The 12,034-nt window shown below is 46.2% G+C and overlaps 1 protein-coding gene across 4 annotated transcripts in view; it reads left to right on the forward strand.

The window, feature by feature from the left end:
- Positions 1–12,034, forward strand: part of klhl13 (kelch-like family member 13) — a 319,987-nt gene that overhangs the window by 300,098 nt on the left and 7,855 nt on the right. For all 4 annotated transcript variants that reach the window (XM_072505057.1, XM_072505055.1, XM_072505056.1 and 1 more), the window contains one exon: positions 8,761–8,874. In XM_072505057.1, the coding sequence (XP_072361158.1) occupies positions 8,761–8,874 (114 nt within the window). The remainder of the gene's footprint in view (positions 1–8,760; positions 8,875–12,034) is intronic.

Here is a 12,034-nt window from a genome sequence, read left to right on the forward strand (position 1 = left end):
AGCATATTAAGTATAAACCTTCAGGCATAGTCACAGCAGCCCTGTTTGAATTTGTTATCATCTGTCGTTTATAGGAACATTATAAGAGATCACGGTGGATTCAGTTCTGCGGGAGAATAGCTATGCGGTACAAAACAGCGAGCAGAAATATTTACAAATGCATACCATTATTTTTATTCATCAGCTTGTTAAATTCAAAAGTGGAAAATAAGACTTGGAATATATTTGCCCAACTCAAATAGGATTTTGCATGCCTTACTAGAAGTATTCAGAGCTGTAGAATCTTTTGTGAAATACTCAAAAGTAAATTCTTGATATTTGTAGACACAAATGTGAAAACTAATCAGTTATTTTGACAGCCCGTTCAATTTTATTTTCACTTTTTACAATTCATACAAAAAGAAGTTCAGTACTTTGGGGGAATTGAATGGGGGAGTCATGAGGCTGGCATTGCAGGCAGTGATTTGCCTATTGCTTCTTAGCATACTGCAGCCAAGAGATATTCCAGCACAGAAGTCGCGTGCACGTATGCTGCCAGCATAATTGCATAATAACTTGTAAAATGTAAGGGGTCAGCAAGTAATTGAATGGATATGCAGTTTTGTTTCTATATTTGTTAAGGCAGCAGGGTAGCACAATATCACTCTCAGTGCACAAATTATTAAGCTGTTGTAAGTGCAGTAGGAGCCCATAAATAATTGTCCCTTACAGTGCACTGCTTTCCACACTGTACCCTGGCCTAGTGGAAAGCTATGAGCATTGATTCTTTGACAATGACCTTCCTTCATGAAATCCTGCTAAATTTGTAAACAAAGAGTTTGTGTTTCCTGTACCTGTAAAGTGAAAATGATTTGGAAATTAATTTTCTGACTTACAAAAATAGTGTTCTTGTAGTGGAAACCGCCTCAGTTAATTGTTAAGAGACAGCAACTAACTCAAACTGCTTACTTATAATTTTCTTCCCTTTGCGCCATCCCCTTCTCACAGTGCCTCCCCCACCTTGAGCCATCTCCCCAACCTTACCTTGCAGTCCTCCCTTCTCATTCCAGTTTCTTTATTTTTCTCTCTCTCTCAAAGCAGATTCCATAGTAACTTTCAAAGTGGAATTGAATATATCCTTGAAGGGGTAAAAGAAGCCTGTCTCTCTTTTCTGTATCATTCACATAACTGAGTTGAAATAATGTACTGTGAACATTTTTCATAAAAAATACATTCAGCTCCAGAATATTTCATCACTATCACCCTTCCATGTTTTAATTTGTTTTTTTGTATGAGTGCTACTGGACCCCATGCCATCTTTCATCACCACCTTATCACTCAAATTGCTGTAGGGCGTCTTGGGGTGAATACGTGAGCGCAACTTGTTTGATGCGATGAATGTAGGAATTTCAGATGTGTTATACATATTTGGTGCAATAAGGGTTAAAAGCCTAGGTTAGTGTTTTTAAAGAATCCTGAGTTGAAAGATTTTGGGAGCCAGAGGTGTCATTAGGCCATTGTAAAAGCTTGGGCTAATGGACTGTTGTTTGAATTAAGGGGATTCCCTGTCGAATTAATTAGATTTCGGCTTAATAAGGTTATGTGAGAGAAACCAAGGTGTCAGGCATTTTTCAGAAAAGCAGAGTCAGAAACAGAAGTCAAGCATCTCAATTCAGTTAAAAGATATGTTTAGCTCGATTAGCAGTTTCTTTCCAAACAATTCATAAGAGTGTAATTAGAAGGTGAGGGAAACAAGCTGAAGCAGCTTCTGAAGACATACAGCCAGAGTTTCTGCATGGTTCTGACAGGATTCAGGTCTTTTATTTAAAGCAGTGCATAATACCTCTCTTACTCAAAGTGCATCTCTGTAAAGTGGGTATTCCTGAGGGCTAACCAGTTAACAGTGGTTTGAGTGGAGTGTTACTATATTCACTGTATTGATTAGCATTATTTGAGGCATAATTCTAAGCTTTTTTTCTGGTGTGACAAAGATATTTTAGTACTGTGTTAGTAATGCAATTTTGTTTTAATACTTAATATCCTTATTTTTTGTGAAATCACTCCTGGAGCTAGGTCTCCTTTCCCCTCAGTCTTACAAAATTTAAAAAAAATATTGGGGTTTCTGTCCAGTATCCTAGCCACTGTTGGTGTCTGGTGCATTCACCCCTTGGTATTGTCAAAATTAATTTCTGTTCCGTAATTTTGTACAACAAGCTAATATAAGTTCCATCATTCTTTTTTTTAGTAAACAATTTTATTGAGGTATTTTTGGCATATAAAAGAGCAACATTATACCGTAGTGTACAAAAAGCAAATAAGGCATAATGCAAGCATCGGCTCCCCTCTCGCAAGAACCTGCCTAAGCAACCCCCTACTCTATGCTATCCTCACACCCCCCCCCCCCCCCGCCTCCCCTGCTGACAATTAATTCTCCGTGAAGAAGCCAACGAATGGCTGCCACCTCCGGGCGAACCCTGACAGCGATCCTCTCTAGGCAAACTTAATTTCCTCCAGCCCGAGAAAGCTCGCCATGTCCGAAAGCCGTACTTCAGACTTAGGGGGCTTTGAGTCCCTCCATGCCAACAGTATTCATCGCTGGGCTACCAGGGAAGCAAAGGCCAAGACGTCGGCCTCTTTCTCCTCCTGGACTCCCGGGTCCTCCGAAACCCCAAAAATTGCCACCTCAGGGCTCATTGCCACCCTAGTTTTCAATACCCGGTACATGACGTCCGCGAATCCCTGCCAGTACCCTCTTAGTTTAGGACACGCCCAGAACATGTGTACATGGTTCGCTGGTCCTCCGGCACATCTAGCCCATTTGTCTTCCAGCCCAAAGAATTTGCTCATCAGGCTACCGTCATTTGGGCCCGATGTACGACCTTGAACTGGATCAGACTGAACCTGGTGTATATTGCAGTCGTGTTTACTCTACTCAAAGCGTCTGCCCATATGCCGTCCTCTATCTCCCCCCCCCCCCCCCGAGCTCCTCCTCCCACTTAAGCTTCGGTCTGTGCCTCCTCTGCTCCCATTAGTCCTTTATAAATTTCGGAGACTCTCCCCTCTCCCACCTCTCCTCTGGAAACTACCCTGTCCTGGATCCCCCTTGGTGGGAGGCCCGGGAAGGATGGTACCAATCTGCGTACCAAATACCGCACCTGCAAGTACCTAAAATCATTCCCTCTCGCCAGCCCGAACTTCTCCAACACCCTCATGCTCAGGAAGCTCCCTTCCAGGAACAGATCGCCCATCCTCGCAATCCCCGCCCTCCGCCATAATTGGAACCCACTGTCCATATTTCCCGAGGCAAATCGGTGGTTACCGCAGATAGGGGACCAAACCGATGCTCTCACTTCCCCTATATGCCTCCTCCACTGGCCCCAGATCCGTAGAGCTGTATCGTGCTGGCGGGAGCGGCAGAGGTGCCGTAACCAAGGCTGCCAAACTGGTGCCCCTGCACGAAGCAGCCTCCATCCGCTCCCAAACCGACCCCGTACCCACCATCCATTTCCTTACCATGGCTATGTTAGCTGCCCAGTAATAATTGCTAAAGTTCGGCACGCCAGCCCCCCATCCCCTCGGTTCCTCTCGAGTATCGCCTTCCTCACCCGTGGGGACTTTCCCGCCTAAACAAATCCCAGGATAATTTTATCGAGCCTCTTAAAGAAAGACCGCGGGATGAAGATGGGGAGACACTGAAATATGAACAAGAATCTCGGAGAATCGACATCTTCACCGCCTGCACTCTCCCCGCCAATGACAGCGGGAGCGCATCCCATCTCCGGAACTCGTCCCTCACTTGCTCCACCAACCGGGACAAGTTTCGCTTATGCAGCTTACCCCAGTCTCGCGCTACTTGTATCCCTAGATATCTGAAGCTTTCCCCTACCAGTCTGAACAGCAGCCCCCTCAGCCTACTCTCCTGACCTATCGCCTGCACTACCCACATCTCGCTCTTTGCCATGTTCAATTTATATCCTGAGAACCGACCAAATTCTCTCTGGGTTTCCATGATTCCGTCCATCCCCGTCATTGGGTCTGACACGTATAACAGCAGTTCATCCGCATATAACAAGACTTTATGTTCCACCCCCACCCCCCCGGACCAGCCCTTTCCAGCCCCTTGAAGCTCTCAGAGCAATTGCCAGCGGCTCTATAGCCAGCGCAAACAGCAGTGGGGAGAGGGGGCATCCCTGTCTAGTCCCACGGTGCAGTCTGAAGTAGTCCGATGGCGTACTGTTCGTCCACACACTAGCCTCTGGGGCCTGATATAGCAGCCTAACCCAGTCAATGAATCCCACCCCAAACCCCAAACGTCCCAGCACCTCCCATAAATAGTCCCACTCAACCCGGTCGAAAGCCTTTTCGGCATTCATTGCTACCACTACCTCTGCCTCCCTGCTCTCTGGGGGCATCATAATCACATTGAGCAGCCTCCTTAGATTGGCCACCAGTTGCCTGTGCTTTACGAACCCGGTTTGTACCTCCGCAATCACGTCCGGTTCTCAATTCTAGGTGCCAAGATCTTGGCCAGTAACTTAGCATCTGCATTAATCAAAGAGATTGGCCTATAGGATCCACATGCCTCCGGGTCTTTATCCCGGTTCAGTATAAGCGAGATAGTGGTTTGCGACATCGTCGGGGGTAAGACCCCTCTGCTTCTTGGCTCGTTGAACACCCTGACCAGCACCAGCCCCACTATCTCGGAGAACTTTTTATAAAACTCCATTGGATATCCGTCCGGCCCCGGGGCTTTACCCGACTGCATGACCTTCAGGCCCCCCAATACTTCGTCGGTCCTGATCGGGGCCTCCAGCCCGTCTACCAACTCCCTACCTACTCTTGGGAATGTCAGTCTGTCCAAAAAGCACCTCATCCCCTCCGGTCCCGTGAGGGGTTCCGAGGTGTACAGCTTGCTATAGAAGTCCCTAAACACCTCATTCAGTCCTACCGGGTCCCCCACCAGGTTTCCATCCCGATCGACTACCTTTCCTATTTCCCGAGCCGCTTCTCTCTTTCTTAGTTGTTGTGCAAGCATTCTGCTGGCCTTCTCCCCATGCTTGTATATTGCACCCTTTGCCCTTCTAAGCTGCTCTACGGCCTTCCCTGTAGACAACACCCCAAACTCGGTCTGCAGCCTCTGTCGTTTCCTAAGTCACTGGCCACGGGGACTCCGTATAGCTCCGGTCCGTCCGTAAAATTTCCTTAACCAGTCGGTCCGTTTCTGCCCTGTCTATCCTGTCCCTATGGGCTCGGATAAAAATCAGCTCCCCTCTCACCACTGCCTTCAGCGCCTCCCAGAGCACCGCTGCTGAGACATCTCCAGTATCATTTACCTGCAGGTAATTTCCTCAGCCTCTCACACACCGCCTTGTCCGCCAGCAACCCAAATTCCAGCCTCCATTGTGGGTGCTGAAAGCTATCTTTGCAAATCTGCAGATCAACCCAGTGCGGAGCATGGTCCGAGATGGTAATTGCCGAATATTCTGTGCCCGTCATCCCTGTCAGCAAGTCCCTGTTCATGATAAAGAAATCGATTCGCGAATACACCTTGTGGACCTGAGAATAGAACAAAAACGACTTCGCCGAAGGCCGACTAAATCTCCATGGGTCATCTCCCCCCATTTGCTTCATGAACCCTCTCAGTTCCTTTGCCATCGCTGGCACCCTACCCGTTTTTGAACATGGCCGGTCCAGGCCAGGATCAAGAACTGTATTAAAATCCCCACCCACGATCAGTTTGCGTGAGTCCAAGTCAGGGACCTTCCCCAGCAACCTCTTAACAAGATCTACGTCATCCCAATTAGGTGCATATACGTTGACCAGGACTACTCTCACCCCCTCGAGCTTACCCCTAACCATAACAAATCTGCCACCCCCGTCCGCAACTGTGCCCTCCACCTCAAATTGGACCCGCTTGTTGATCAAGATCGCAACCCCCCCTGGTCTTATTGTCGAGCCCCGAATGGAAGACCTGACTAATCCAGCCTTCCTTAATCTGACATGGTCAGCCACTTTCAGATGTGTCTCCTGTAACATGACTACGTCCGCCTTCAAAACCTGTAAATCCGTGAACACATGCGCCCTCTTGACTGACCCGTTTAGTCCTCTAACATTCCAGGTGATCACCTGGTCGGGGGTACCTTGGCCCCCCCTTTGCCAATCAGCCACCTCCTTTGTTTGGCCAGCCCCCAAGCCATGTGTCGCGCTTCCTCTGGCCTGCCTCCTGGCCACCTCCACCCCTGACCTCCTCACTGTTACCATGCCCAATTTCCAACATCGTCAGCAGACCTGCTCCCCCCTCCTTCCCCCCCCCTCCTCCACCTCCCCCTCCTACTCCCCTCCCCCTTCTCCCCCCAGCAACACCACCCTATAGCCTAACCCCTGACATAAACTAGCTAAATGAACACCCCCCCCCCCCCCCCCAACCTGGCTTCCGTTGACTAGCCCACCCGCTAGCCTGGTGGCTCCCAACTCCGGCACCAGCGAGTCTCCCACCTATTGTTCCCTGGCTCCCCTCCTCCTGGCTCATCCACACCACTTCCCCAAATCAGCCCTGGTTGAACAAATACTCTAAACAGGACAGAGACAGCCCCAACAATAGTGCAATTTAAGTCATACAAAACAAAAAGCAGGCACTGCCAACCATTCCTATCTGAACGCAGAAAGAGATCGCAAAAATTCCCTGAAAAACACCCCCATATCCGAACCATTCTAACTATTCTCTTTTTCTGATAAAACTCAAAACACAAAAGCGAAAAAGAGACATGAAGAGAAAAAAGACAAAAAATACAAACCAAAATACAAAAGCATGAAAAAAAATCATGCAGGCATCCCTCAGAAACAAGAGAGAAAGAATTAAAAATTCCAACACGAGTCCATGAATCCTCAGCTCGGGACCAGCCCTTGCTTCTTTGCAAAGTCCATCGCCTCCTCAGGTTCCTCGAAATAATGGTGCTGGCCCTCATGCGTAACCCACAGTCGCGCCAGATAGAGCAGCCCAGCTTTCACCTTATATAAAATCTCTTTAACTTACCTGTAGCCTGCCCTCCTTCTGGCCACCTCTGCGCTCAGGTCTTGGTATACGCGCACGGTGCTATAGGACCAGTTGCAGCTCCGCGTGCTCTTGGCCCATTGAAGAACCTGCTCCTTATCCAGGAACCTGTGGAACCGGACCACCATCACTCGTGAAGGACCTCCCTCGCCGTGGCTGCCTCACATGCGCTCTTATGTGCCCTGTCCACCTCCGGCGGGCGAGGGAACGCATAGCTGCCACATACGCGGCAGCATCCAGCCCCTCGGCCTCCTCCGGGAGGCCAACGATTCTTAAATTCTGCCGGTGAGACCTGCTCTCCAGGTCCTCCAGCTTTTCCAGGAGCATTTTTTGTTGGTCTCTCAACCTTCGAATCTCCATGTCCGCCACCGTTTGAAAGTCCGCCTGCTCCTCCACCGTCTTCTCCAGCTCCTGGATCGTCTAAGCCAGGGCATCCAGCCTTTTCTCCATTCGGTCAAACGATTTCTGGAGCGGTTCCAAATGATCACTTTTCAGTGCTAGGAAGTTCTCCTGCATAACCTGCAACAGGTGCTCCATTGTCGGCTGAGCTGGCGGTGCCCGGGTTTGGACATCGGCCATATTGGTTTCATTCACAGCCTCCGCTTTGCCCTTGCTTGTCCACTTCTTCAGCTGTTTGCGATCCTTCCTACTTCTTAGTTCCATACACCTCCATATGGATTCAGTGCCTGAGTGCTATTACTTTCCACTCCAGTGCTTAAAAGCGCAAAAACATCAGGGGAAAAGGTCCAAAAGTCTGACCGGAGCGGGAGCCACCAAGTGTGCGACTTGCTCCCTCATAGCTGTCACCGGAAGTCAAGTTCCATCATTCTTTTTTTTAAATAAAGTTAGAGTACCCAATTCATTTTTCCAATCCACCTAGCCTGCACATCTTTGGGTTGTTGGGGCGAAGCCCACGCAACACGGGGAGAATGTGCAAACTCCACACGGACAGTGACCCAGAGCCTGGATCGAACCTGGGACCTCGGCGCCATGAGGCTGCAGGACTAACACACTGCGCCACCGTGCTGCCTCCTGATAAGTTCCATCATTCTTAACCTCCATTGTCACTTCCCTAAATTATCATAATCTTTAAACAAACCCATAGAGTCCATTATTACTTTGGGAATTTAGGATTGAATATGTAGCGTATTGAATTGGAACAGATAAAATATTAGCTGGAATACTTGGCAGTGAACTTTTTTTTGGCTTGTTGAGTAGAATTATTCATCTAACAAAGATTTGAAAAACTTAAATGGAGCAAATCATACATCTAATTTCTGTTTTAACAGTAATTATCGTATTACTGGAAATTCACAAGAGCATGATGGGTGTTTGAACATTAATTTCTCACTTTGTAATTTGAAGGCACAGGTGTATTAAAAGAGAAAATGTGTACCAGGTGGAACAATCTCAGTTGTGATTGATGTGAATGACTGTCGTGCAATGCACCCTCATGGCCCAGAGAAATATGCAATACATATGGGAACCATTGACAATTCCCAGTGGATGCAGTACAGTTTTCTTTTACAAAGTGTAATGGGCACATTTATCACCGTAATATTAACGGTAAAGGTTTTCTGTATAGTCATTCGCTGTTGGAAACCAAGAATAGCTCCTTGGTCCTGATAATGGCATAGCAGTGCTCAGTGATGCTTTACAACAAAAGGGTTTTTGCCATGTTTTGTGGCATTTAATGTATTTCATAGTCATTTCTCATTTCTTTACAATAGCTACTGTTGAGTGCTACAATCCGAGAACCAATGAATGGAACTACGTGGCTAAAATGAATGAACCTCATTACGGACACGCTGGCACTGTTTATGGTGGTTTCATGTACATTTCAGGTAATTCTCAACTCTGGCTATCCCTTCAACATTGTTTCATTAAATTAATCTGAAAGCTATTGAAACAAAACATGATCATGTTTCTTGAATATTGAAATGAGTCAGTGTTGAACACAAGCTTGTCCTCTGTGGTATAACAAGTTATGTTTTTGGGTTCTGGCACGAGAGACAACATTTGGATAGTGCAACAGTTTGAGTGCTGATGGAAATTAGCCTTGGGTTCCCTCATTTAAAAGCACGCTTATATCTGCCCAATGCAACAAGCTCTCAGTACCGAGCTGAGGACTCTTACCGCTGTACTCCAGCTTATTAGAGTATTGCACCAAGTGACTTCCTTGTCAAGATAGCTGGGGCGTTATTTAATTCATGAAAGAAAGTCTTGTATTTTATAATTCGTTTTATATAACTCAGGACATCTCAAAAGAATTTCACAGCCAATTAAGTACATTTGAATTGCAGGCAGTGTACTAGTGTAGAAAAAGTCGATATAAATTTTTGCACAATAAGGTCCCATATACAACAGTAAGGTAAATGGCCACAAGGACAAAATAATTAAAGTTACATTTGGCCCATCGAGAACCTACCATTGATACGATCATGGCTGATCCGATTGTGATCTCTCCGTCAAAGATCTATCGAACCAGCCCTGAATGTAATGATTGGCCCAGCCTCCAGTGCGGTCTCTGGGGAAGGGAATTCCAAAATCTAATGATCCTCCGAAAGAAGAAAACAATTCCCCTTCTCCGTCTTAAATGGGAGACTTCTAATTTTTATACTGTCCCCTAGTCCCGAGTCTCCTCCACAAGGGAAAACATCCTTTCCGCACCCACCCTATGAAGTCCCCTCAGGATCTTGTATCTTTCAATAAGAACATTTTGACCAGCTCAAACTTTCCTCACAAGATAACCTGTTGTGAGCGAACTGCTTAATACAGTTGTATCCTTTCTTAAGTAAGGAGTCTGTTTACGTTATGTTGATATTGGGACATAATATTTGCCAAAACACCTTGACTATTTGTTTTGACGTTTTAAACTCACCATCGTTCAATAGGAACCAAGTCCTACCTCCTGGGCACTATTTATCATAGAATCCCTATAGTGCAGAAGGCGGTCAATCGGCCCATCGAGTCTGCGCCGACCCTCCGAAAGGGCACCTCACCAAGGCCCACGCCCTCACCCCAACCCAGTAACCCCACCTAACCTTTTGGACACCTAAGGGGAAATTCAATTTGGCCAATCCACTTAACTTGCACATTTTTGGACTGTGAGGAAACTGGAGCACCCGGAGGACACCCACACAGACATGGGAAGAAAGCGCCTTATTCTCAACCGCTATTACAAACATAATATCTGGCTATTATTTTTTGCTGTTCGTGGGAACCAGTTGCATGCAAGGTGACAGCCATGGTACCTGTGTTTTAAGAGGTTTCATTTCAAAGGAATCTTATTGACTGTAAAGTGCTTTGGGATGTCTGAAGATTGCAAAAGGTGCTATTTAAATACAAGTCTCTCTTTCTTTTTCTAAATAGACATATTTAAACACAGCTGCACATTTCCAGCAGCTTGCTTTCCTCAAGGTGGTCCATCTGAATTTATTAAAGACCTATGAAGATGTATTTACATCCTTAGTTAAGGATTCATTGTGTGTTATGTAGAATAAGGATCTTGCTGTATAACATTATATGTTTATTCCCCATTGCCATGAGCGATTCCAGCCATTTGTTTCTTAAAATGATGTTTCTAATTAACGAATGTTATTCCATCTGAAACGCACAAGGATTGGATTAAAACATTGTCATTACACATTAGGTGTTTCTGTCCTCCCAAGGTCAGTTGTGCATTAGCTTTTCCCTTTCTTATCCTCTGCTGATACAGTTTTGAACTCTATTAACACAGGTAAAATGTCAAGTCAAGGCACTGCAACACAACAAAGAAATAGAAGCAGGAGTAGACCACCGAGCCCATCAAGCCTGCGGCGCAATTCAATACAATCATGACTGATCTATGCTGTCGTCAACTCCTTTTCTGTGCCATTTCCCCATAGCCCTCTCTCTATTCTTCCACCTATCAAATATTTATCCACCTCCACTTTAAATACTTCTAATGATCCAGCCTCCTCCACCCTCCGGGGCAGAGAATTCCAGAGATTCACCACCCTCTGTGAGAAGAAATTTCTATGCACCTCAGTTTTAAATGACCGGCCCTTTATCTTGTAGCTATTCCCTTGTCCAGACTCTTCCACTAGTGAAAACATCTCACCATCTACCCTGTCGAGCCCCTTCAGGGTCTAATATTTTTAAATAAGGTCACCCCTCACTCTTCTAAACTCCAAGGAATGCAACCCAGACTGTTTAGTCACTGTTGATAGGACAACCCTCTCATCCCAGGAATTAGCCTGGTGAATCTCCTTTGGACTGCCTCCAATGTTACTATCTCTATCCTTTTTTAGCTGAGGGGGCCAAAACTGTACGCAGTATTTCAGGTGAGGCCTCACCAACACCCTGTACAATTGTAACAAAACGTCCCTGTGGAGTTTGCACATTCTCCCATGTCTGCGTGGGTCTCACCCCCACAACCCAAAGATGTGCAGTGAAGGTGGATTGGCCATGCTAAATTGCCCCTTAATTGGGAAAAATAAAATCGAGTGCTCTAAATTTACAAAGAAATTGCAACCAAACCTCCCTATTTTTAAACTCCCAGTGCCTTTGCAATAAAGGCCAAAACGCCGTTTTCCCTTTTAGCTACTTGTTGGACCTGCCTGCCAGCTTTTTGTGATTCATGCACTAGAACACCTAGATCCCTTTGTACCTCACTCACCTGCAGTCTCTTTCCATTGAGTTAATAATCTGTCGTTTGATTCCTCGTACTGATGTGCAAGACCTCGCACTTTCCCACATTAAACTCCGTTTGCCAGATATTTGCTCAGTCTCCCAATCTATCCCATAGCAGGGATAGCCCCGGCTATATGTACCATACCCTCATCACTATATGCCCTTTCATCTATTATCGTATCATCGGCAAATTTAGAAACCTTACGTTCTGTTCCTGCCTCCAGGTCATTAATGTAAATAGTGAACTCTAATCTGATCCCTGTGGTACTCAACTAGTTACATCTTTCCACTCTGAAAAGGACCCATTTATTCCAACTCTTTGTTTTTTAT

The sequence above is a fragment of the Scyliorhinus torazame genome, chromosome 5 (genome assembly GCF_047496885.1).
Source record: "Scyliorhinus torazame isolate Kashiwa2021f chromosome 5, sScyTor2.1, whole genome shotgun sequence".
Lineage (NCBI taxonomy): Eukaryota > Metazoa > Chordata > Chondrichthyes > Carcharhiniformes > Scyliorhinidae > Scyliorhinus > Scyliorhinus torazame.